Here is a 27,153-nt window from a genome sequence, read left to right as displayed (position 1 = left end):
TTATTTGAAGGGCTCCAAACTGATAAAAATCTGACTTGATATATAAAGCACCTATTCAGATGGCTGCAAAATTGTGTCCATTAAAAACAAAACACCCCCCAAAGATGCAATTGCCCTTTTGTGCAATGTTTAAAGGAAAAAAAAATTACAAGCGGATGTGAAAACAAGCAACAGTCCAAAAATTCAAACAAAGAAGCAAAACTAAATTTACAGATTCTTCCTTTGTTAGTGTAACCATTATTATGTTAGTTGGTTTTTAATTGCCTAAATCAGTCCGTGGCCTGTTAGGAACTGGCCTGCTCAGATGAACAAAGCTATGTCTATGAATGCTCAGGATCTAGGTAGCACGTAGACTTAAGACTATTTGTTAACAATGGTTCAAAGTTACGACAGCTTCTGGAAAAGTGATTTATGGACTGTCTGTGACGTTACAGTCATTATTCCACTCCTGTGGTCACATGATAGCAATTCAGGCACTAGGCAACTGACTCTCAATTATGACAGCTTGCAGCATCCTGCAATCACACGATGACAATTTGCAACCTTCCCAGCTGGTTTCCAGCAAGCAACATCAATTGGGGAATCTGGGTTCGCTTAACAATCTCAGTAAACATTGTCCTAAAATTGGGTCTGGTCATGTGACGACTCATTTAACAACCATATCCCTTAGTGACCGAAATTCCAGTCCCGGTTGTAGCTTAAGTTGAGGCCCACCTACCACCTACTATTATAATAATTTCTAAATTTGCAGTTTTACAGATGAATTAGCCTAGGGGACTTTTGCGCAAATTGGTGTTGGCTCATTCTTTTTGCTGGTGTATTTCTGCTTTTATTATTAATCAGCTAAATGTTAGTTTAGCTGATTAATAATAAGTAGTTAACATTAAGGGGGCAAATAGTTTAGATGTTTCTTTTACTATTTCACAATGATCAGTGTGCATGGTTTATGCAAATTTGGGCGGCAAGTGGGACCAGCAACATTTGAGCGGAATTTTCTTTCTATCCAAGAAAATCCAGTATCTCATTCACCAACAGAGGCATGACTTTTCTCTGTATTGCCAACAAGAAACAGATTTTCATAATTTTTGTCCTTCTGGCTGTTGATCTGTTACTGACTTGCTGTACTTCGTGCAGCTGGGAGGGCTTAATGCCAGATATGCAGTTGTTTGCATTTTTCTTGAACAGACACATTATTGACTATTATAAAGGCATGTGAACAGAGGTGAACTTTTCCAAAATTGGGATAGTAAAAACACATTATCTGATAGCACTCTAGGTATAGTCCAAAGTTGCAGAGATCAGCCAGTAAGCTCTTTAATGGGAGAGCTGGATTTTAGGGAAGGTCATCCCATAGAACGGGGTGCTGGTATTGCTCTGTGAAATGCAAATCTCCTATTTGGGGAAATAAACTGGATTTGCTGGCCTACAAGCCTAGCCCAGACTTATGAATCTCAGGCTGTTAGATCAAGATTGTGCCTTTCTTCTGGTCTTTAAGAGATTGGGCTGTAATCCCATTAACTTCAAAAAGACTCCAGCCTGTTGGCTTCCGAGCAGAGATAATTCTAGTTCCTTCCTTTTGACGGGAAGTGTCACAATATTGGCACACGCTCTGCAGTTTTTAAGATAGTACCAGTTGTATCCAGTTGAATCATCGTCACTGTCAGGACCAACCAGGCTAACGATTCAGGAGGTGTGCATTCTTTCGTAGTCATGGCTCAACCTGAATCAGAGAACCTGCAGCTGTACTATCATTGATCTGGCTCATTTTTCATTGTCTACTTGTCCTTCCCTTGGGGTTTGAATGACAGAAGACTGGAAGCTGCCACCTAGTCAGCCAATGAGTGTCCTTGGTTCCATGATGGGGACTTTATTTGGTCCATCATGCAGTAAGTAAAGATCTGCCACTCAAGTTCTTGGTAGCCCTGAGCCATAATATGACAATTGCCTACAGATATTATATAAAACCACACAGGCAGCTCTATGAACACAGTTTTATAAAATGGAATGAAAGCCCCCACCTTAGGCAATGCCCTCTCCTATCACCAGACTTAAATCCACAAAATATATACTTTGCTTTGTAAGGTAAACATTGCCACTGTACAAATAATGTTAGTATGAATAACAGTGTTTAGTAACAACAATCATAGCAATAAAATCCTGCCATAAGAGACAGATAAACAGTATTTTCGTAGTCCATGACTTGAAAACAAAGACAACATATATATATATATACTGCTCAAAAAAATAAAGGCAACAGAAAATAAGACATCCTACTATTAAATACAGTACATTGTGTTGTTTAAGTGTTCCCTTTATTTTTTTGAGTAGTACACACACACACACACACACACACACACACACACACACACATCAGTAGAACCCACAGGCAGAAAAAGAAAAACAAATAGAATTATTTGGGAAAAATAAATCAATACAGATAAAGAGATAGATAATAGAGAAATAGATTATTTATCCAAATCAATCTATCTAAAAAGTAGAGAATGATAAAGAACAGTAGAGAAGATAAACAACATTTACATACCAATCCAAAGAGACAATCAAAAAGCCAAAACGGAAACCAAAAAACCCAAACACCCTCCTCGCCAGCAGTCAACACCCAGATCAGCAAAGGTCAACACCACAATTAACACCACACCAATAATCAGGAAGCAAACAATACCCCAGTCAAGGAAAAATAATCTCAGACAAACAAGGTAACACCAAGACCACTATTGCCAACACAGTCAAGGCAAACCATTAGTATGATTTATGAGAGCACTTCTCTACTAGGGCGAAAGATTTTACCTAGTTGGGTCCAGAAACCTCTGCAAGCAAATAAAACCAAGTTTAGAGAACAGAAAGGAGCCCACAGCTCAACTCTCAGCTACAAATATTTTCTTCTGTCAATAAATCCATAGTATTCAAAAGAGGCTTATAACAAGATGGGGAACTCATCAAATTTGCAGATGACACCAAGCTGGCAGGAATAGACAATACTCCAGAAGATAGGCTTAAGATACAGGAGGATCTGGACAGACTCAAACACTGGGCACTATCTAACAAAATGAAATTCAATTGTGAAAAAAGTAAGGTTCTGCATTTAGGCAGGAAAAATCAAATGCACAGATATAGTATAGGTGGTACCTTGCTCGATAGTAGTAACTGTGAGAGGGATCTCGGAGTCCTAGTGGACAATCACTTAAATATAAGCCAACAGTGTGCTGCAGATGCCAAAAAAGCCAACACAGTGTTAGGCTGCATTAACAGAGGGATAGAATCAAGATCACGTGAAGTACTAATACCACTTTACAATGCCTTGGTAAGGCCACACCTGGAAGACTGCATCCAGTTTTGGTCACCACGATGTAAAAATATGTTGTGACTTTAGAAAGAGTACAGAGAAGGGCAACGAAGATGATTGGGGGACTGGAGGCTAAAAGATATAGGGAACGGTTGCTGGAATTGGGTATGTGTAGTTTAATGAAGAGAAGGGTGAGGGGTGACATGATAGCAGTGTTCCAATATCTCAGGGGCTGCCACAAAGAAGAGGGAGCCAGGCTGTTCTCCAAAGCACCTGAGAGCAGGACAAGAAGCAATGGATGGAAACTAGTCAAGGAGAGAAGCAACCTAGAACTAAGGAGAAATTTCCTGACAGTTAGAACAATTAATCAGTGGAACAACCTGCCTCCAGAAGTGGTGAATGCTCCAACACTGGAAGTTTTTAAGAAGAGACTGGACAGCCATTTGTCTGAAATGGTATAGGGTTTCCTGCCTTAGCAGGGGGTTGGACTAGATGACCTCCAAGGTCCCTTCCAACTTATTATTATTATTATAAGAGACAGGTTTTCCATTTCTCTCTCTCTAAAGCCTATTTATCTTACTGATAGTAACTTATTTCATTTCTTTTTCATTCTTTTCCTCATATATTAAGGGTCAGATAATGCTGTTTTTGAGAGACGGATGGAGCAGAATTCACTTTCTGCTCTTCTCGTCTTCCTCATCAGAACAAAGGACAATCCCTGTTTCTGTTCGCTGAGTCATAGTTTATCATACACTCCCATATTTTTTTAAAAAATAAAATGGTACGTGGTGTCTTTATAAACAATGTGGTGAAACACAGAGTGGGAAATATCTTCTACCCACAAATACGAAGATGCAAGCCAAAAAGCACATTGGGATGCTTCCATCTGGAATGGGGTGATCAGTCATGTGTGATTTCCCAAGGATATTTTATGATTCTGTTAGAAAACTGTGTGGGAAGATTAATGTTTTTACTGACATGGACTAAAACAATCTTTATTGGTTAACTAAATCTATGCACGAGAACCTCTGACATTCTTATTTGTTCCACTTCCTGATAGCTACGTTGCCGTAGAATTGTTTTCTCTTGGATTTGTTCAGGACAATTTCAGCCACTTTGGAGAGAATAGGCATGGAATCAGAAGCTAATATCTGACGAAAATATATTCAGTAAATAGAATTGGATTTTAAGAGCTTCATTCTTAGCTGAGCCTGGAGACCTCAGAATGCCCTGAGGTGATATGACACATCTTTAGGCAGCTCACATTCTTTGCAGTTTTGCTCCTCCGCTGTCAAAACATAAATAACAGAGATCGGTCTTACAGTATTGAAAATAGATGAATGTATTACTGTTGCCTTTTTTTTCCAGAGTAGAGAGGTGAAATTAAGAACAGAAATGTTGATAATAAATATCCTGGTGGTTATGGGTAATGGAAAGGCCCCCACAATGTTTTCTGATGCTTGTGTTAGAATTCATTCGGTCTTTAATTAGATCCTAAAGCAACCAACTCTGTTTGTAGAAGATCTTGATTACTGTAGATTAGGAATCCTTCCACATACAAGCTTTATACTAGGGGTCTTCAAACCTGGCCGTTTTATGACTTGTAGACTTCAACTCCCAGAATTCCTCAGCCAGGCATGCTGGCTGAGGAATTCTGGGAGTTGAAACCCACAAGTCATAAAAGGACCAAATTTGAAGAGCCCTGTTTTATACCAGTCCAAGACTGGTGTTCCCCTGATTGATTCTATGGGATTCTAGTGGTGTTCATGTGAAATCTGATTAACTTTACAAGGTAATTGGCATGGTTACTGCTTCAGAGATAACACGACACTTACACACCTGCATTTCTTTTTTTAGCTGCAGTGTGTAAACTGCTCTTATTCCATTTTTCAGTTCTTGCATTTTCTCCTCCCCCCCCCCCCTTTCCTTAAACAAAAATGTTGGGATGTTTTGATGTCTGTTTTGTTTGGCTTCATTGCATGCCTGCAAAGTGGCAAACACAGCAAGGGAAAAACAAAGTAGTAGACAGGATACCAACAGTAATTAATGCTGGTCTGTTGGCTAACGGGAGAGAATGCATGCACGGACTCTAGGTGAGAAAAGTATATTACGGTTGGGGAAAACAAAACCAGTCCTGTTGTAAAAGGGATTTTACATCCACATTTGTGAAGCTATGCTTAGCGAGAAATAATCTCTAAGTAAGGAAAGCACACAAGGTACTTTGAATTCAGTCCATTATTTCTTAGCTGAGACATGTTTTTAATGTTCAACTATTACTGAAAACCCTCCTCTCTCTCTCTCTCTCTCTTTTTTTTTAACACCATCGGGTTAGAGCTGTATCACGTCGACTTAGAATTCAAATTAAATCAGGTCTAACACATGGTTAGCTTGGATGTATTTATATGAGGGGTCCTTGGTGCTCTCTGAGTTTTTCTTGCTGATTACCCAAACTAGGCAACATCATCAGTGCACTTCATGCTGAATTTAAGCTTTGTAGGCCAGGGGTCTTCAAACTTGGCCCTTTTATGATTTATGGACTTCAACTCCCAGAATTCCTCAGCCAGGCATGCTGGCTGAGGAATTCTGGGTGTTGACATCCACAAGTCATAAAAGGGTCAAGATTGAAGACCCCTGAGAGTCTGGATCCAAGCCTGCAGTTTCATCAAAATGGCCAACTGAGGAATTCTGGGAGTCAACATCCACAAATCATAAAAGGGCCAAGTTTGAAGACCCCTGAGAGTCTGGATCCAAGCCTGCAGTTTCATCAAAATGGCTGACTGAGGAATTCTGGGAGTCGACATCCACAAATCATAAAAAGGCCAAGTTTGAAGACCCCTGAGAGTCTGGATCCAAGCCCGCAGTTTCATCAAAATGGCCGACTGAGGAATTCTGGGAGTTGAAGTCCACAAGTCATAAAAGGGCCACGTTTCAAGACCCCTGCTGTAGCCAAGCCAACTGCCTTGAAGGACGTATCTCTGCTTTCAAAACAGATTCTCTATATTAAAATCTCTTGCTTTTTTTCCTGCAGGGTCTGGGATGCCCTAACAGACAATTACATCCCATCCATCACCGAGGACTTGAGGGATCCTAACATCGAAGTGCTTAACGGCAATATCTCCGACACAGAGGTAATTACCTGGACAAGCCTGTCTCAACCTTCCCCTCCATTACTCATAAGATAAAACGGGGCGAGCTTGTACTGATGTTCTGCTTGAAGTCCAGGAAATGGGAATGGCTACCTGTAAAGTTAAAATGACATTTGACTGTCTTTCCACAAGGCAGAACCTACAAAATGTGCCAAAAATCCTTCCTGGATAGCAGTACAGACTCCCCAAGTTTCCAAAAATAATATTATTTCCATGTTTGTTTTTTTAAAAAAGTTGGAATCGTAGATACTCCCATTCCTCCTCCCCCCCATCTGTTTCTTTTAAATTTGAAAAATATGAGTGAAATTTAGGTGGCACTGGTCTGGTTTATTAACACAGAACAATTTCATAAGGTACAGTAGCTTTCATTGTTGAGGTCTGTTCTCTATCAGCAGCAAGCCAGTTGATGCTCTGCACTACAACTTCCCTTAATGCAACTTGACAGCGTTCCCAGCTACCATGGGAACTGAACCTCTGAAGGGTACCAAACTGAGGAAAGTGATTTTAGTGGAAAGGGATTTAAGTTCTGCTAGAGAATCCCAGTGTCTCAGCTGTGGTGGAGATTTGGATGTTATGGAGAAGAAAAAAAAAACCAATCTCTTACTTAATCTCTCTATATGTGTGTGGGTTGGCCTAGAAGGCTTATTTGGCCCCTTCTCTTCTTTATGTCTCAAATACCTTTCTTTGAATAACATTTCCGGCTACAATTTTGCTCCTGGGCAAGCATTTCTAATTACAATAGTCACTGACAAGGCTGGAACCATTGTTGGGGTACTCTTTGAAGGAATCTGGTTTTGAGGGATTTTTGACAGTGAGAACAATTAGTCAGTGGGACAGCCTGCCTTCGAGAGATGCAGGTGTTCTATCACTGGAGGTTTTCAAGAAGAGATTGAACTGTCATTTGTCTGGGATGGAATAAGGATTCTGCCTTAGGCGGGGGGTTAGACTAGAAGACCTCCAAGGTCTCTTGCAGCTCTACGGTTCTATGTAGGGCATTGCTGGCAGAGGCATGGGTAAGCCAGGACCCCCTTCCAGATTGTTGGGTGCTGAATCAACTAACGCCATGTAGTGTGGACTTTCCACGCCAGCCAAGAGGGCACTTGGGTACCTTAACCTTCCAGGAAAGGCAATTTGAAGCATCTTCCATACCCTTTTGGGAGCCCGTCAGTAGCTATCTTTTCCCGTGCAGGGAGTTATGCAACCGACCCTCCAGGAAACAGAGAAAGTTGAGAACATCGGACAGTGCAGCAATTCAGCAGAATAAATTGCTGCAGTCAGAGAAATGGTGAGACGATCACATATTGATTGCCTTTCAAATTCAAAGTCGTGAGACAGCGAGGGCAATCTGGAGAGGACTTTGGCTTGAACGGAATAGCCAGAAAGGATTTCTGGATAACAAGGCGGATTCCATATTACTACCACCTCTCCCCCCGTCCCCTTCCCCAATATTTGGCCAGATTGCTGTCTCAGCAGAGATATGTCCCATTCCCTTTTAAGTTGCCTCTCTTTACAGCAGTATTTTCCAACGTTGGCCATTTCAAGATGTGTGGACTTCAGCTCCCAGAATACCCCTGCCAGCCAGCCTTGCTTTGCTGACTGGGGTATCCTGAGAGTTGAAGTCCACGCATCTTAAAATGGCCAACGTTGGAAAATACTTCTTTACAGGAAATATAAGGTAACTGGGTGGAATTTGTCTATTTGGAAAAATTACACAAACACACACACAGAGACACACCCCAAAGGCTCACTTCAACTTGGAAGAGGCCCAATAGACCCTCTTTTTTGACTCATGGCCTAACCCTGCAGTAATTTGGGTTTTTTTCCCCCCTAACTGTTACTTAAATCATCTCAGTGTTCCTGCAGCCTGGCTGCAAGGTCACTTGAGGACACATTGGGAAATTAAAATGGTAACTAGACTTGGCAGGAAAATTTCAGCAGGTATTAACGCTCCTTTGTGGACTTGCCAGTTCCCCCTAGAAGGAATGGAGATGATGCTGACACTGAGGGGGAAAAATAACCCTCCTCTTAAAAGCCCTTTGGACAACAGCAGTTTTGGCCTGTTGATTATGGATGTCAAGCAGAATCTTGCAGAAGCTGCTCTCCTTCAGTTCTCCAGGATTTTTCCTAGGACAATTTTACTTGGTTCAAGAAATCTCTCCCATTTCTTGGACAATTCTTTCCCCCAGATCTTGACAGAAGTAATCCAGTCAAGCATGCTCAGTGAAGGGCAAACGTCAGTAAAACTCAGTCTGGAGTTTAAGAAATGCCATAGATCCATTTGAAGGCACAGCTTCATTTTTTGAAGTGAAACTTACAAAAGGTGAAGATGTTCTTTGTCCAGTTGTGTCCAATTCTAGCAGGTGGTGCTTATCTCCGTTTCCTAGCTGAGGGAGCCAGTGTTGTCCGAAGATATAGTCATATGGCTGGCATGACTATACGCTAAGGTGCACAGAACCTGTTACCTTCCCACTGAAGTGGTAACTGTTTATCTACTCGCAGTTGCATGCATGCCAACTGCTAGGTGAGCAGGAGCTGACGCAAGAACTAGAGCTCAGCCCATAACGCGGTACTCCAGTCTCCAACTTCCAAGCTCCCGGTCGACAAGCCCAGTGTCTTAACCGCTTGGCTACAATCCCTCAATTGTATGTGCTGTAAGAATTAGTGTGAGATTCCTTCTTCTCCCTCAAATCACAGCAACAACCTACATGGGGCCCATATTTGCTACCGAATCCACATGCAGTTTGTTTTCTTCTTCTTTTTCCAGATCCACGAGAAGGAGGAGGAAGAGCTTAATGAAAAGAGTGAAAATGACTCCGGCATTAATGAGGAACCTCTGCTCACGGCTGATCAGGTACAAGCAAACCCTTCTCCTGACCTCCCCTTTGGGAAAGGCAGGGAATAAAATCAGAGATGAAGCTTTGCTAAAACCAAAGAGCCTGGCAGAGGGGGTAAAGTGATGTTTATTGAACTGGGGTTGTGTTTTGGTGCCTTGTGCTATTGCTTGCAGCAGCAGGATGAATATGGCCTCTGCTCCTGAAGAGCATTGAAGATGCAGGGGGAGGTGGTCAAAAAGAGGAGAAATAATAGGGAAAACTGTGGACAACTTCTTCTCCTAGGTGAGTTTGCCAGCAGAGTTTCAGAATCTTTGGCCACCGTTTCTTTGAAATAGGTTTTATTATAGGTGCATCTCTTGGGTTTTGCAATGAGTCAACTTATTCCATGCTGGGCCACCCTGCACTGCATCTCTAACTTTTTGCTCGGTTCCCTGGAAATGAGATGCAGTTTGTTGAGTGGCTGTAAACACCTGCTGTTCCAAGTGATGGTTTTGGCAATAAGGGTTGTCTACGCGGGTGCATGTGTATGTATTTGTGTGTGGTGGAGGACCTTTTCAACATCTAGGTTGCTGATTGACAGTTTGGCCTCTTTCTCCTGCAAGAATTTGCCCTCTAGATCAGGGGTCCCCAAGCCCCAGTCTGTGGGCCAGCACTGGTCCGTGGCATGCCAGCAACCGGGCTGCGCAAACAAGCAAAGGCACATCTGTGGTATGTAGGCAGCACACAAAACCATGCCTCCTCTAGTCTGCAGAAAGACCTTTCTCCACTGAATCGGTCCCTGGTGCTCAAAAGGCTGGGGGCCACTGCTCTAGATCAGGGGTCCTCAAACTTGGCCACTTTAAGACTTGTGGACTTCAACTCCCAGAATTCCCCAGCCAGATAGATAGATAGATAGATCTATCTATCAGCATGGCTGGCTGGGGAATTCTGGGAATTGAAGTCCACAAGTCTTAAAGTGGCCAAGTTTGAGGACCCCTGCTCTAGATTCTAATCCCCATAGGATTTCTACAGGTAGTCCTTGAGACATGGACAGCATTTGGACAGCTCCTCTCTAGAATGGAAGAAGATGGGTGGCATTAGTACAGAGAGTCCTCAATTTATGATCTTAAGGGAGCCTGTTCTTTGCAGTTGTAAAGTATGCTAGTCATAAAATGGGTTGATCATGTGACCGACCTGATTTTACGACCTTTTTGTGGCAGTCATTAAACAAATGCTGTGGTCTTTAAGTGAACCAATGGTTCATTGGTGGAGTTGAAAACTGGAAGAAAATTCCAGGGTTTGGCAAAACCTCATTCTGGGTCTGTGTTATTGGTGGGGTAGACAGAAATGCCATTCAGAGCCTCTCTCGGTAAATAATTCTGACCTCTCTCTTTTATTTATCTATCATCTCTCTCTCTCTCTCTCTCTCTCTCTCTCTCTCTCTCTCTCTCTCTCTCTCTCTCTCTCTCTCTCTCTCTCTCTCTCTCTCTCTCTCATATCTATCTATCTATCTATCTATCTATCTATCTATCTATCTATCTATCTATCTATCTATCTATCTATCTACCTCAGTGTGTCTGTCTGGGAGTTGAAGTCCACAAGTCATAAAAGGGCCAAGTTTGAAGACCCCTGTTTAGATTAACAATGCCCATTCAAATAATGGGAGGTTAAAAAGAAATTTGGTTAATTTTTTGATATTCAGACAAACGCTGGGCTGGAATGTAATACAGTTACCACATTTTGGTCTGTTTTCAAGTTAGCCATTCCCTGTATGCGTCAACTTGTATAAACTTATGTTCAACCTTGACATCTGTCCTCTGTTTTTCAGTTTCTGAAGGAGGGGGAGATATCTTGAACTGTTTTAAGAATGTACATCCTTGTAGATTAGTCATCCCCAGCCTAAAGCACTTCAGGTGTGTTGGCAACAACTAGCATTATTCAAAGCTGATGTGACTATAATGGCCTCTCCAGATGGTGCAAAAGATAGTTTTACTCACTCAGGGGCCATGAAGCAGGAGAAGGCTGTCTTAGATTATAAACCATTACAGCCAACTGTAAGTAAAGTGTTTGAGTAGCTTTGGTGGGAAGCCAAGATATAACTCTGTGAATTAAGGAGCTGGGATGTGATCTTCATTTATTATTTCATTACTGTATGTGTGTCTTGAATAATTCAGCCTCCATTAGAGATATTTAGGTCTCCTAAAGCAACTTTCCCCCCCAACTTCTCATTTTCCATTTTCCAAATGTTTTGGACTACAAATACGATGGGCAAAACAGTTCTGGCTAGAGATTCTGGAACCATAGTCCAAAGAGATCTGTGGATGGCAGTTAAAAAAAATGCAACATTTGCAAAAGGTTTGGTTCTGCAATTGACTTGGCAGATAAGAATATTTATCCGTCTCAGTTTCCTACTTCCATTTACTGTCCATTAATTGAAGTCCTTATGGGTTTGTGGAATTAGAGATTTTTCAGCTGCAGTGGTTGCCTTTATATTCCTGGTGCTAATTCAACATAGGTGTTGAGTACCTCATATCAGAGTATTTAATGCAGTACTGCCTCTTCTTATGCATACTTGCTGCCCTAATAACAGCAGATATCCAAGATAGCAAGGAGTCAAAGTGTCATTAATCAGGTCTAATGCAAGGAAAAAAGGAGTTAGATTACTGTACAGAATCTTGGAAACAAGGATACGTTAGCCCAGTGTTTTTCAAACCTGGCAAGTTTAAGATGTGTGGACTTCAATTTCCAGAATCATAGCTGGGGAATTCTGGGAGTTCAAAGTCCATACATCTTAAAGTTGCCAAGTTTGGAAAACACAACTCTAGCCCTTGGGTTTCTGTCAATAGTTTGATCCTCTTTTTCACAAACTCTTAATGAATGGACTAATGTCTAGCTTGAGTTAAAGCTGGAATGTCTACCACGCTTGATTACTTTTCCCAGGCTTAGAAACATTTATGTCATCTACCCACTTACTTAGAATTGTTTGAAGTATGAAGTGAAATGTTCATGGCGAGTGAATCAAAGCAGATGGCTACAAGGAGAAGGTCTTTTTAAGGGAGAGCCACTGGTAGACAGGTTGGCCTCCATAACGTTGTCTTTCTGGTGATTGGCGAAGTCATTTCCCCTTCTTTCAAGCATTTATATTAAGGGGTCTTCAAACTTGGCCCTTTTATGACTTGTGGACTTCAACTCCCAGAATTCCTCAGCCAGGTTTTGGGCATTAAAATAAGACTTTAAAGGACACCTGACTGCAGTTTTACTTATTGGAGAAAAAAATGTCCCTCCGTTTGTTGTGGGTGGTTTATCGCCCAATAGGGAATATGGGTTTTTCAACTATAAGGTTTCTGTAGCAACATCTCCTTTTCTGACACACTGAAGCCAGCCATCACCTTTAATTGATTTGACCGACTGTTCTTTTTTTGCAGGTGATTGAAGAAATTGAGGAAATGATGCAAAATTCACCTGACCCTGAAGAGGAAGAAGAAAGTTTAGAGAAGGATGATATTGGGGACACAAGCAGTCAGGCCGATTCAGTCCTTTTGCAGGAAATTCAGGCCTTGTCGCAAAGCCTGAACAAAAATTGGTCATGTGAAGGTAAGAACATGTGGCGCATTGAAAGGAACATGTCTTCTCTCTCAGTAAAGTGTTTTTGTCCTTTGACAGCTAGTTTGTATAACTATCACTGCAGCTTTTCCCTGGGCTGTACCATTTTCAGACTGTAGCAAAGGAATTCAGATTGTTCTGCCTGAGAGGGTAGCTAATGCATATACCTACGTATTTACAAATATATGCATGCATGTACTGTATGAACAGTAAGGCTCGAGGGAGAAATGTTAAGCAAACATGTGACACAACATATATCAGATTCCCCATCTGCAACTTCAAGTGATCCAGTTCGGGGTGATATTGATTCAGCTGTGTGAAAAAGCTCACATCTTTTTTAACTGAGATTGGGAGGAGGTGAATGGGGTGACGGAACTAGGATTGCACGATTCCAGAAGCCAAACAGCCAGGGGTACAAAACTCAATGAAACATTTAGCAGAGATAGACCTCTTTCTGTTGAGTGGCTGTGAATATTTCCCTTTGGCTGTCTTGTGTTTGTAAACTACCTAACTCTGGTGAGAATGGCTCATCTCTGTGATATGCAGGTCTGTTGTGGTTATCGTGCATTGCCTGCCCCAAAGTTGAATTGCATCAGTGAAAAAAAGAAAGTAATGATATGGATTTGCACACAAAAAATCCTCTTCTCCTTCTCCTTCTCCTTCTCCTTCTTCTTCTTCTCTTCTCCCTCTCCCTCTCCCACCCCTCCCCTTTCCTCTCCTCTCCTCACTATCAAAGTAAACAGAAATATACTGTACCATGTGATTCTATTCTATTCTATTCTATTCTATTCTGTTCTGTTCTGTTCTGTTCTGTTCTCTTCTCTTCTACTCTACTCTACTCTACTCTACTCTACTCTACTCTACTCTACTCTACTCTACTCTACTATACTCTACTCTACTCCATTCCACTCCATTCCACTCCATTCCCTATCCTATCCTATCCTATCCTATCCTATCCTATCCTATCCTATCCTATCCTATCCTATCCTATCCCATCCCATCCCATCCCATCCCATCCCATCCCATCCCATCCCATCCCATCCCATCCCATCCCATCCCATCCCATCTTCTATTCTATTCTATTCTATTCTATTCTATTCTATTCTATTCTATTCTATTCTATTCTATTCTATTCTATTCTATTCTATTCTATTCTATTCTATTCTATTCTATTCTATTCTATTCTATTCTATTCTATTCTATTTCATATATTCTATTCTATTCTATTCTATTCTATTTTATTCTATTCTATTCTATTCTATTCTATTCTATTCTATTCTATTCTATTCTATTCTATTCTATTCTATTCTGTTCCATTCCATATTCTATTCTATTCTATTCTATTCTATTCTATTCTATTCTATTCTATTCTATTCTATTCTATTCTATTCTATTCTATTCTATTCTATTCTATTCTATTCTATTCTATTCTATTCTTCATTTTCTATTCTATTCTATTCTATTCTTTTCTATTCTATTCTATGAAATCTACTCAATTTCATAGTCATGATATGGGATTATCTAGTTGTTCTGTTGGTTCTGCTGGTATCTTTCTCAAGGAAGATGGGGTTTCTTCAGTAGTTTTCTTCAGGAGCTGGGAAAATATCTTAAACTTACTTTTTGCCCACTTTGAGAGGAGCAGAAAAAAAAGACATCCGTATTATCCCCCAGTTTTGAGGGTGGGGGGGAAAGGGAAAGGAAGATGTTAATTTTGCTCTCTCTATTTATTCGGAAGTCTGCACCTCCAACATGTCAGAAGTTCATCTCAGAACAGTACACAAATGTACATCTTAATGTTTTTGAAGCGTGAACTAAACTTTCCAATATTTGCAATCTTTAATGCTGATTTATTTATTTGTAGGCTGCCCCATTCCTAGAGCCTGGGGTGAGTTATGGTTTCTCAGACCCACAAACATAAGGTGCCCAGGTGAAAAAAGAAAATAAAAGCACCCAGACGATAGTACCTTCAACCCAACTCTAAGCTGAACACCAAGCCCTTAAAAAAAAAGCATCCGTGCAGATCTTAAAGAGGCTCATCTTTGAATGCTTTACTCATTAAGGAAGACCACAACATGCTTTTAAGGGACACACATTTGCCCTAGGAAGTCTCTGTCTACCAATCATTCAATCCCAGTGCATGCACCTTTCTTTTAAGTCCCTGACTTAAATGCGCTCATCTGTTTCCTTGTATGCAGTCTGTGGACACGTATATTGTGAATGCATGCGAAATACAAAAACCGTGGAATTATCCTCTCAATTGGGGAAACCTTTAGAGGGCAACATATCTGAGCCAGCCACATCTTGGTTGCCTCCAAACATGCCTTCACTAGGTAAAACAGCATTTCTGGTGAGATTTCTTGAAGCAGATTACAGTCTTATTTTGGGACTCTTGGCTTGGGGGCAGAAAATTCTCCTCCCTAATCATCTAAAACAACTGGGGCAGCATCCATTATTTTCACTAATTAGACCAGCGTTTCTCAACCTTGGCAAGCTTAAGATGCATTCCCCTAGCCAACATGCCAGCTGGGGGAATTCTGGGAGTTGAAGTCCATAATTTTGGGAGTTGAAGTCCAGACATCTTAATTTGCCAAGGTTGAGAAACACTGAATTAGACTAACATTTTGATTGGCTGATGCACTGGGCAGGCGACTTAAATTATTTTAAAACCAAAATTTAATAAGCAATCATCTTACGAGGCATTCTTCCCTGCTGAGAACAAAAGGGGATGGAATGCCTCTTCTAAAATTTTGTTGACTGTGCATGTATGCTTTCATCCGAGACAATCGTGTTTTTTTTCCATTTCCAAGTGTATCCCTGTTTAACCAATTCATGTACTAAAAATGACATTGCTAATTAATTATGAGTGTTGTGATGAATGTCCCGAAAAATAATACTTGACATTATTAATGACCCTTGGCACTTATACTGCAGTTTGTGAGCACCTAATGCAGCTTTGCACCGTTTTTTGCACTAAAGTCCTTGTCATGACCATGGTCAGAGTGGTCCACCTGATGTATGAACAGGCATATATATCTGTTTCTGCCTACTTTCTAAGGTTTGGGGCACATGTCTGTCCAGGAACTTCTGGACATCCTGGATCGAGTGGAAGGTGCTATTCAGGATTACTCGGAGGAGCTGGTACAGCAGCTGGCTTGTCGAGATGAGCTGGAGTTTGAGAAGGAGGTGAAGAACTCCTTCATCACCATCCTGATGGAGGTGCAGAACAAGCAGAAAGAACATCGAGAGATGATGAAAAGGAGGAGGAGAGAAAAAGGACTGAGTCTGCAAAACAATCGGATAGAAAGGGCAGCTCAGATGCCTCTCAAGGTTAGTGAGAATTCCCTGAATATGGCTTTTAGTTAAAAAGGAGGAACGGAAGTAAGAATAGCATAGATTTAAGATTCCTGCCCCCTCTCCGCTTCCTTTTAAGATTGTTTACAGACTCTCTTAATGTAATTCTGCTAGGTGTTCATTTAGCTAAGAGAGCTGGGAAATAACTAATTGTTATGCCAAATTCACAAAAGTGTTGTTATAAGCCAATGGATGGATTCAGTGAAATTCTTTTCCATTGAGAATTTGTTGCCGGCTTCTGGCTGGTGGACTAGTTATTGCAAAATTATCCTAGAAGGATTTTAGAATACCTAACCAGTCCAGAAATTGCCTCTGGTTACCAACCCATCTTTGGGAGAGGGGGGACAAATCTATTGTCAAGACTGAGCTACTGGTTTCTCCACTTGTTTGGTTCATTTTATATTGGGTTATAGATATATATGTAAAGCATCTCAGCGATTTAGGATCTTGGGTATGTACTCTTCCTTAGAACATGAGATGTGTCATTAAGATGTACCATTAGGATATGCCATGCTGGTGCTTCCCGTAGCATCTCATGTTATTGAGTTGTTGAGAGTTGTGGTTTAGATGCATATCAAGAGCTCCAGGTTTTTCATCCAAGCTGTATTTAGTCCATGAAGAATCTGGATGTTATTTTTCTACCAGATACTTTTTCAACTCAAAATCTATAGGGGCAGAATGACGACAATTTTTTTTTGTCAAACGTCTGCTCCTTCTGCTCTACCCAATGGGTTGGGTCCAATCAGACAGTCCTGTAGTAGCAAACTAAGAGTCTAAAGACAAGCCCTCAGAGTTCTGTTTTCTCCTCTTTGTAGCGATTCAGTATGGAAGGAATTTCAAATATTCTGCAAACTGGAATCCGGCAGACATTTGGAAATTCAGCAGCTGAAAAGCAGGTAAGAGTGTAATAGTTTCACCCTGAAGATACAGCTCATCTGAGTTTAAGGCTATGATTGTTGTTGCTTATTTTATTCATTTATTTATGTATATGAATGTATAAGAAATGTATATGGTCCCCCAACACACTCACAGTGACTCTAGGTGGCTTACAGGAATAAAACCCCAAATATAAATCCCTAGATACTCCCATGCTCCTGGCAAGATCATGCAAACAAACCACTTGATGAGCTCCATGCCAACTTGGAATCCCCAGGTTTGCTGGCAAAACCATGTCTTCAGTGCCCATCAGAAAATTATCAAGGTAGAGATCATTCTTCTCTTCACAGGGATAATGTTCATCAGGGAGGGGACCACTATGGAAAAGGCCCTTCTTTTTGATCCCACGAGATGGACCTCCTTGCTGGTGGGCACCCATAATATACTCTACCTCCCCAATCTGGTGGGTTGAGTAGATGTAACTGGGAAAAGATGGTCCTTCAAATAACCTGCCCCCAATCCATGTAGGGCTATAAAGATGCTTTATAATCAGCACCTTGAATTGGCCACATTGGAAGCCAATCAGTAACCAATGCAGTTCCACAAGAGATATGTGCAAATACAGACCTGCACAAAACCTTGTAGTTCATTGCATTTGAACTAAGTGAACTTCCAGGGACTTTTCAAAGGCAGCCCATGTGGAGGGCTGAAACAACATGACCATTTTGTAGAAGGTTGGACTTGACCAATGTAAGGTAGCCTTGAGATTAAGAAACCCAGAGCCTTGTCTACAGTCAGTTGATGCTCCTGGTCCATCTAACTCAGTATTGTTTTTATTGTTGGCATCTTTCCTGCTTTCTGTCTTTCACGCCCCTCTGACGGGTAATGACACAGCTTATATCTGGTTATCCTCCCTGTAAAACAGAGCGAGGCCATGTCCCTCTGCTTCACACACTCAGTAGACAAAATATGTTCTTAACGTATTTACTGATTGTATGAACTGTCTGTAATGTCTCTTTTGGAAACAACAACAACAACAAAAAAAGGTCGGGGTGGTTGTTTCTGATTGGAAGAATGGCTAGGATTCATAACTACCAGAATTTCTTATTTCCAGTATTTGAACACTGTTATCCCATATGAAAAGAAAGGGGCGCCTCCGTCAGTTGAGGATTTGCAAATGCTTACAAACAGTAAGTTTATACTGTGTTAAACTGGGTATGTTAGAATGTAAGTTCCTGATCTGCCATGTGGGGAGGAGGGCTGTTGAAAATTACCTTTAATTTAAAACATTTCTTTAATCACAAAGGACAAAAAGTAAAGGTTATATGTCTGTATCGTTATTCAAAAAAAAAAAAGCAAGCATGGAGACATCTAACTAGGGAGAAGACCTGGCCATCTTTTTAATAGGGAGGTATCCTTGTGGGGATTAAGGCTATACTTGATTTTTAGCGGGATCATTCCTCCTGTAATTTGTGGCTATTCCAAACCAGGGAGAGAATTTCTGTTTGTTATTTAGTCCTTTCTGATGACAGGAGAAACCAAGTGTGACTAATTAAGGAGTGATGTAGCCCAGCATTGCTGTTCATTCACTCTAGCCCGAATTCTGAACAGTTCTGAGTGGTATCTAAGCCTTGCCAGCTGGAGTGAATGTAATTTCCTTCTCTCCTCCTATGTGTATTCATTGGAATATGTGCAAAAACACAAGCGTGAATTAATATGGGCAACATACAGATTGTCTGGGCTGAGATAAATTGTTGTTTTAATGCCTAAAAGTTGTTGTTTTTGGTCGTATTGCAATTCCCAAAATATTTTGCGAAGAAATCATCGTCGAAAAAACAAACCGATATGCCCTAGAATAATAGATTAGTTAATAACTCCAGCAGCTATTTTATAAACATCTGAATTTGCCAATGACGGGATTTAGCCTCCCTAACTCTGACTAAATGATTTGTGGAACAAAAATGAAAAGGTTGAGATGTTGTGATGGTCCTTTGTGCATTCTGGGAGAATCATCTGTCTCCCTTTGTGTTACTATGGCAACTGTGTTTTGCACTCACTGGAACAAACCCTGTCTTCTTTCGAAAAGAGCAGAGAGCTATGAATGGCTATTTTGTGCACACAGTGAGTTTTGTACAAATGACAATTTGTGTTTAGAAGCAAAGCTTCTAAAGGCAAAGAGGTTACCCAGGATAAATTTGTCTTCCCCCCCCCTCCTTCTTTTTCCTTGTCTAATTAACTATGCAATGCTGCTTCAGATCATGATGCAAACATACGATATACTGAAATGAGATCAGTTTAGTGGGCTGGATGAAAAGTTCCTGAATAAGATGCAAAGAGCAATCAGACCCTCAGAATATTGGACCCTTGTATCTAAGCTACCACTAACAGTTAATGAATAATGTGTCTAGTATCTGATCTGAATGTATTGTTTTCCCACATTCTGGATAAAAATGGGTTAACCTCATTTCACTTTTATACTCCTTTTGCTCACAGTTACCCAACAGGAGATTTCTTTTTAACATTTATCCACCAATTATTTCCCTCCTTTCCCACGTGCGTACTTAAATACACATTTTCAGATATTTAATCCACCAAGGCCTGTCTAGCAACGTGGAATTTGTTTGAGAGTCTGGACTGGCACTTTGGTCTGAATGAAGAAGGAATCTGTTCAACATTCCACATTAGAAAATTGCAGCCTTTCCTAATTCTGGATTGAGTTCATTGCGCATGTCTTATTCCAAAAGCCAAATGTAATCTATTGGGGACTGCTGCTTCCAGAATTCCCAACCAACAACCCACAAGGCCAAAAGTGTGTTTGCAGTCCTCCCCCATAGCTAAGAGTCCAAGAGCAGAGAAGGCTGTGTTATGCTTTGCCAGTGATTGAATTTAACCATTATGCTAAGAACATTGACGGGATCACGAATCTCTGTACAGCTCAGGCCTTTAATAGCTTTCCCTAATCAACAGCTGGTAACTGTCACATTAATGCCAGGCAGCTCTACAATTCAACACAGACCTACAACTGTGCAAAACACAGGGCAACTTGCCCTGGTCTCTTTTCTCTCTCTTTTTGTGTCAGCCGTTTCTAACTTTGATATGTTTGTCTAAAATGGGCAAAAAGTGTTTCTGCTTGCTTGAAGGCATCTCTAGGGCCTTATGCGTGATTCTGTGCAACTCTGAAATTCAGATCTTCTTCAAACAGAAACAACAAAGGGAAGGACTCATCTTAACTGTCAAATGTTGCCAGAATAGGCCTATTCCTCAAAGTGATTTGTAATTACAAGCCAGAGCTACGGGTTCCATGATTCTGGTCTCGCCAAATTAGCCCCTGTGCCTCAGGTGACCTAGTCTGAAATATTGCCAAGTTGCAGCAGATCTGAGCATAAAATCTGGTTTGCTTCCACACCTGGAACTGATGGGGTGCTACCTTGGAATATGGGGATTGATTGTGGAAGGTGAAGGTCAAAGGTGGCAGAGAAATTGTTGATGTCTGGGTGCCCAGGCAGGTTAAAAAGAGAAACAAATAACTCATCAACAGGACTCACTAATGATTTTTGTCCCAACTTGTTTTCTCAGTTCTCTTTGCAATGAAGGAAGACAACGAGAAAGTCCCTACGCTGCTCACTGACTACATTTTAAAAGGTAACAGTTGGAACAGAATAATCAGCCGTTTGCAGAGTTAGACGGTCTGTCCATGTTGACCAATGTTATCTCCCGGATTCAGCAGAAATTATTCTGCAATGCAAAAGTCTTTCTTGGATTTTTAAAATTAATATCTGAACCTTTCACTGGAGGTGCCTGGCACGGAATGTGTAGCCTTTTCTACTAAAAAAAAAAGATGCCAAAAGAATTTATGTCTTTCTGCATCTCCTAGCCCTCCTACTGGGATGCTTAGCAATAACTAGTTTGCCAACTCCCCCCCCCCTGTAACTTTGTTGTGATTTCCCTGCAGATTTGCCATCCATTTGTTAGGCAAACAAGCTTGATCTGCTGATCTTTTCCTGCAGATCACTGATTATTATTATTTTAATTACAGGGCCCTACATAGACATGAATTCAATAAAACAAATGCATGTGTATTTTAAATATGTACATTTTGTTGAACACGTTTTAACAATGGAAGTCATGTTTCAAAGACTGAATTTGCTTTTGGAGGCAGAGTTGATGATCTTGGGCCTTCAGGGTTCATCAGTAATGCTTACAGTAGCTCCAGCAGAACAAAATATGCGCAACTCAAGGTTGAGCTGTGGAGTCCTCAGGTGCCCTCTGAGCTTGGTTGTTTTATTGCAGAGATTTCATGACCCAAACAGGGAGTGGAGTTTGCTCTGTATTTACATACAAGTGGCTTGCCCTCTCAGTATTGGTAGGAATATTGTATTTTTCTTGGTTGTCCCTGATTAGGCTGTTGACAGCAAACCCACTCCCTTCTAGCAGTCATGATGTTACCTAGTTGGGTAATGAAACATCTGCAAGAAAACAACCAAACGCAAAGAGTACCAAGGACCCCACAGTCCTCCTCCTCCTCTTCTCCACAAAGCCCATTCTCTTCTGGCCATGATGATATTATCTAGTTGGGTAATGAAACATCTGCAAGAAAACAACCAAACTCAGAGAGCATCAAGGACCCTACAGCTTAAAGTTATTAAGTTAAAGTTATTAAAAGTTATTAAAGTTAAAGCTATTCATTGAAATAAGAACAACAGTTTTACCCAAGTTTAGGCTTGGGAATGAAGAGTATTGAAATTAAATTAGATTTTTTTTTAAAAAAAAGCCACGTATAATTGGGACATTTTGAGAGATCAACAACAATAAAAAGAGTTCAGCTGTCTGCTATCAGGTGTGTGTGCAAAAGGTCCTGGTATTTTATCATTAGCGTACACTGCCTGAATTAGTGCATCTGGATGACTCTAATTTCCTTGTACTAATTTGAAGAAAAGTAGGTAGAAGATATACAGGTAGAAGCAGGTGGAGGAAGAAGATACTCAACAGTGATTGTCTTCAGCCATTGCAACTAAAGAACCGAACCATTGAGAGCATTTTAATGAGTTTTTATTAAGTTTGCGCTCTTAGCAGGTAAAACCAGAATCCATCTGACTGAAGAATTCCCTACGCTGATTTTTCCTTTCTTTCCCTCTTCTTCTTTCCCTTCTTCCAGTTCTCTGCCCTACCTAAGCTCTGCATTCTGAGCATCATGAAGTCAACAGGAGATCAGGCCAGGGTGTCATTCCATCACAGGACTGCATGACATAATGTACACTTCTGAATTGTGTATTTAAAATGTATAGCATTAACTGGGGTTAAATACGAGTGAAATTCTATCCTTCACTGTCGGTTTCTAGTCATAGTCAACATTTGAATGCATGAGTGAAGGCAAGGGATGCTCGTCCCCCTCTCTCCTCTCCCCCCCTCCTCTCCCCCTTCTCCACCTCCCCCTTGGAAGGCAGGCATTGCTTTATTCCATGTACTCTCCGTTTGCCTTTCCCCAAGCAGTTATGAGACTAATTTGAATACTGAAATAAAACTTTCATTTAATTAAAAAGTTGTCATGTTTTTGAATAGTTTGGGAGGGAGGAAAGTCTAAATTTCTTTAACGCTACCAGCAGATTGATCTCGATTTGGGTAGAAAGATGATTTCATTTAGCACACACTGTGGAGAAAATAGATTCAGAGGTATCAGTGTGAAAAGAAACCAATCCAACATTTAATCTGCAGGAAAGCTAGAAAGACAGAGCATGGAAATCAAGGGAGATGCTTCACTTCCAGGCTGCGCTGGGAGAAAGAGAAGCTTGCTTTTCTTCACTTTATGTGGAATCTGAGTGAAGAACTTATTGCTCCTACTGGGTACCATGGCCTGACAAGGAGCATCTTCTCCTTCTCCCAGCCTTCCGAAGAAGGCTGGCATGTCCAAATGTGTGTGTGTGTGTGTGTGTGTGTGTGTGTGTGTGTGTGTGAGAGAGAGAGAGAGAGAGAGAGAGAGAGAGAGAGAGAGAGAGAGAGAGAGAGAGAAGTATCATTATAGGAAGTGACAACCTTCTTAGAGATTAATTCTGTCTCTCAAAATAAGCCCTGAGTAGACATAAGATTGTGTGCCCATCACAGTTTGGACCACAATAGCGACATGCTTGTACCGCCTTCCTTGCTTCAATTAATGCTCCCTTTAACATCGTATATTGATGAAGCTGCAGCTTTGATTTTGTTCCAGTCCTTCATTGATTTACTCTAAATCTTTATCCATTTGTATCCTCTTTGGGGTGATTTGTGTAGATAGACTGTAGAGACAGAGACAGACAAGGGATTTGTCTCCATGCATTTTTTTTCATGCACTAATTTCTCTCTCTTTCTCTCCCTTCTCTCTCTCTCTCTGTCTCTCTCTCTCTCCTGTCTTATCTCTGTACCATTTCCTCCAGGAAAATATTGTCCTTGAGTTATCCAGCAACATTCTCAAAGCCCTCTGATTTAGCTTACCTTGTTCATAAGAACTCTTTGATCAGAGATCTAAGCTTACTCTTTGTGCTATACAACAAGTAGAGTGGGAAGAGGAAAAAGATAGCCAAAAGTCAAAACGAAACACAAGCCGTGGTTTAGTATCACTGCAGATTACTAATTATTTTTTTTTTGAGGAAACACAGCAGGACAGTTTGACTAGTTAAGGCATTGGCTCCCAACCTTTTCTATACCCCTAGAACGCGTCTGATATATTCTTGCACCCCTTACAAAAGTTTGAAATAACAGCAACAAATGATGCATATACACTATAATTTTGAAAAGCCAGGTTTTTGCACCCCCTGGAATATTGTCTCGCACCCACAGGGGGTGTGAGCACCCCGGGTTGGGAACTTGAGTTAAGAGAACAATCTGCAGGCTGAGGAAGCAGAAGCGACAGTCACTACTAAGCAGTAATGGACTCAAATTAAATGCAAATTCAGAGTTGTGCTCCTTACTGGAGAGAAAACTCTGTTGCATTATTTAGCTTTCTGAGATGAGAAAAATGATGGTTTGCTATTTGTGTTTTATTGTCTTCTTGATTCCAACCTGGCTTCCCTGCCGCTCTAGTCTTATCGAATGAAGCTGTATGCCCGTTGTTGCACAAGGTTATGTCCATTTATCGATGCCTCTTTCAACAACAACAACAACAAAAATTCTGAAGAGGCCAGCCGAAGAGCTTCTATGCATATTCATGCTGGCTTCCAAACAGCAGATATGCAAATTAGCAGGCTAATTTTTAATGAGTCCTAGCTGAAGATCCCAAAGGAAGCTGTACACTAAGCTTTCCGCTACCTCTCCTGCCAGCCCCCAGGAAAAAGATTTGACCAAATTTATGGCATTGTAAAACAAAGCTGTAATGAAGTACTGCATGCATCCTGCTACGTTTGACCTTTATGGTGTCACTCTGAAGTGCAACCTGGTGGGGCCTTTTCATTATGGGAAGCAACATCCTTCTTAGAGATGAATTCTGCCTCTGAAAATAAGCTCAGAGTAGGCATAGGACTGTGTGCCCCTCACAGTTTGGATCATAACAGTGCCATGCTTGTACCTCCTTCCTTGCTTCAATTAATGCTCCCTTTAACATTGTACACTGATGAAGCTACATCTTGGATTTTGGTCCAATCTTTCCTTGATTTACTCTGTAAACGTGTATCCGTTTTGTGTCTTCTTTGGGTGATTTGTCCAGATAGACTGTAGCTTTAGCTATTATGTTTGGCTCTGACCTTGATGCTGGCACATGCCTATTCTTAAGGCTCTATACAAGGCTATGCTCTAGTCTAAACAGTGGTGAGCTTTTGTGTCCTCAATAATGCAATGATAGGGCTAGTCACTGAAGACTCAATCATTCTGGCAAAGGTTTCTAAAGGCTAAACCATGGCAACTGGACCATTTCCCCCCCCCTCATCTAAGAAGTTTCGCTGCTCATCCGAGCAGCTTTATCAGTCAGAGCAAGTTAGTTAGGCAGAGAGTCATTAGAATGTACCAATTCTTGTCACACCAACCAACCTTAGGGGTTTCCTCCCCAAAATGTGTTGCAATACGTCAACAAAGACTCTCAGTCATCCAGGTAAAAATGTATAAAGGTTGAATACTGGCAACCAGACTAATTTTTCGTTACATTTCGTTGCTCATCCGAGCAGCTTCATCAGTCAGAGCTGATGTTAGTTAGGCAGAGAGTCGTTAGAGTGTACCATTTCTTGCCACACCAACTCCAGGGGTTCCCTCCCCCCCAAAAAAAGGTGATGCAATATGTGATCTAGGCCAGGGGTAGGCAACCTTGGCTCTTTTATGACTGGTGGACTTCAACTCCCAGAATTCACGAGCCAGCATGGCTCAGCTTGGAAACCTCTCACTTTCTCCTCAGCATGGCTGGCTCAGGAATTCTGGGAGTTGAAGTCCACGAGTCATAAAAGATCCAAGGTTGCCTACCCCTGGCCTATTCCATTCAAATCCAGCTTAATAACAGCCAGGGTCTTTGGGTGTACCCACCAGCTGTTACTGCAAACTATGCAAATATATGACTTATTGGTCTACCCTCTGATAATATAACGTAATATAACGTACCGGTAATCTATTTTGACTTATAACATAGCAATTATTTCTAAATTTGCACGGGCAAGTATATATTAGGATATGTAAGTAAACATGCCTTTTGTTTCCCTTTTCAATACTGCAGTTCTTCTCTCTTTTTGGAGAGAATCAAGCAGCAACTTAAGTGCTGGGACTTGAAGTCCACGAGTCATAAAAGAGCCAAGGTTGCCTACCCCTGATCTAGGCAAAAGTGTCTAAAGTTAAAAAAAACACCACCATGGACTTTTTTTTTTCTAGTCTGAGACGTTTCGCTGCTCATCCAAGCATCTTCCTCAGTCAGAGCAAGTTAGTTAGGCAAAGAGTGTCAGAATGTACATAGGGCTAGTTGGTGCAAAGTATATTGATGCAGTCTATGTCAAGAATAGGAGTGTACAGCAGGACAGGTATTTGCATCAGCAAGATCTATGTAACTACTCTTCATTTATAGAGCTCTTAAACTAATCATTAACCCAGTGAGAAGAATGTTCCTATCTATGACTGTGCTGACCTACAGGCTGCATTTAGATGTCATGGTTACTCTGGGCTGAGCATGATGAGAATCAGCTCATCACGCCCACACTTTTGTGTTTTCTCTTCTAATATGGCTGCAACGCAAGGAGAAGACGGGAAACTTTTATTTCCAGGTTTAACTGCAAGAATTAACTCATTGTGGCTATGATCGTTCAATTGTGTTTGGCAGTTGTCTTCTTTCAAACCACAGTTAAGATTAACCCAGTTACGAGCGTGTTGTCGTTCAAAAAATAAATAAGACAGTCACAACAAGGAGAGCAGGGTAGCAGGAAAGGAAATGCTGGGTTTGCATAGATTCATTTCCATAAATTGAACATAACTGAAGATGGGTAATGCCTTCCAAGACCTTTAAGAATGGAGAACCTCTTTAGATACGACCATCTGGCTGAGAGACAGCTGAGATACAACACCAGGGAGAGAATTCATTGCAGGGGATTTAAACTCTCCGTGTCTGTTATTCCTAAGAACATGGGGGAAAAATGCAAGGAAATACAACTGGAAAACCTCATCTGGTAGCACTTTATCATAAATGGACATGAATTAATACTAAATTACAATGAATTTTCTATGAAATTACATATTACATTCATGCCATATCAGGATCCATAATGGAAGGAGGGGGCTTGGCTTATGCCCACTGATACTCCAATACATTCTCAAGGAATTTTTGTCGATTCAACCCTTAATGTAAAGTGATTGATTTAAAGCTCTCAACTTTTTAAAACATGAGCGGGGGGTGGGGTCCAACCTTGGCAAGCTTAAGACCTGTGGACTTCAACTCCCAGAATTCCCCATCCATCCATCCTGGCTGGGGAATTCTGGGAGTTGAAGTCCACCAGTCTGAAAGTTGCCAGGCTTGGACATAAGTCAAAAGAAGTAGTAGATGATAAATGTGCTTTGTGAGCATAGAGCAAGGAATTCTTAGAACTGACCCTTGGACCTGTTGTTGGATAGTAAAATGGGCAAAACTTTCATC

General features: G+C 41.0%; 1 protein-coding gene across 4 annotated transcripts in view; it reads left to right on the top strand.

Annotated features, from left to right (window-relative positions):
• The window catches only part of FEZ1 (fasciculation and elongation protein zeta 1), a 38,964-nt gene extending 16,383 nt beyond the window's left edge, over positions 1-22,581 (top strand). For 3 of the 4 annotated variants that reach the window (XM_081334095.1, XM_081334094.1, XM_081334092.1), the window contains 9 exons: positions 6,330-6,429; positions 9,212-9,298; positions 12,686-12,854; positions 14,725-14,748; positions 15,919-16,190; positions 17,030-17,110; positions 18,205-18,280; positions 20,667-20,732; positions 22,246-22,581. In XM_081334095.1, the coding sequence (XP_081190221.1) occupies positions 6,330-6,429; positions 9,212-9,298; positions 12,686-12,854; positions 14,725-14,748; positions 15,919-16,190; positions 17,030-17,110; positions 18,205-18,280; positions 20,667-20,732; positions 22,246-22,262 (892 nt within the window). In that variant the 3' untranslated portion in view covers positions 22,263-22,581. The remainder of the gene's footprint in view (positions 1-6,329; positions 6,430-9,211; positions 9,299-12,685; positions 12,855-14,724; positions 14,749-15,918; positions 16,191-17,029; positions 17,111-18,204; positions 18,281-20,666; positions 20,733-22,245) is intronic. The other variant, XM_081334093.1, reaches the window with a different exon arrangement.
• Positions 22,582-27,153: the final 4,572 nt, after the last annotated feature.

This window comes from Vipera berus, assembly GCF_964194415.1.
Source record: "Vipera berus genome assembly, chromosome: 8".
NCBI classification, from domain to species: domain Eukaryota; kingdom Metazoa; phylum Chordata; class Lepidosauria; order Squamata; family Viperidae; genus Vipera; species Vipera berus.
Note: the sequence above shows the minus strand (reverse complement) of the source record. Positions and strands in the feature narration are given on the sequence as shown.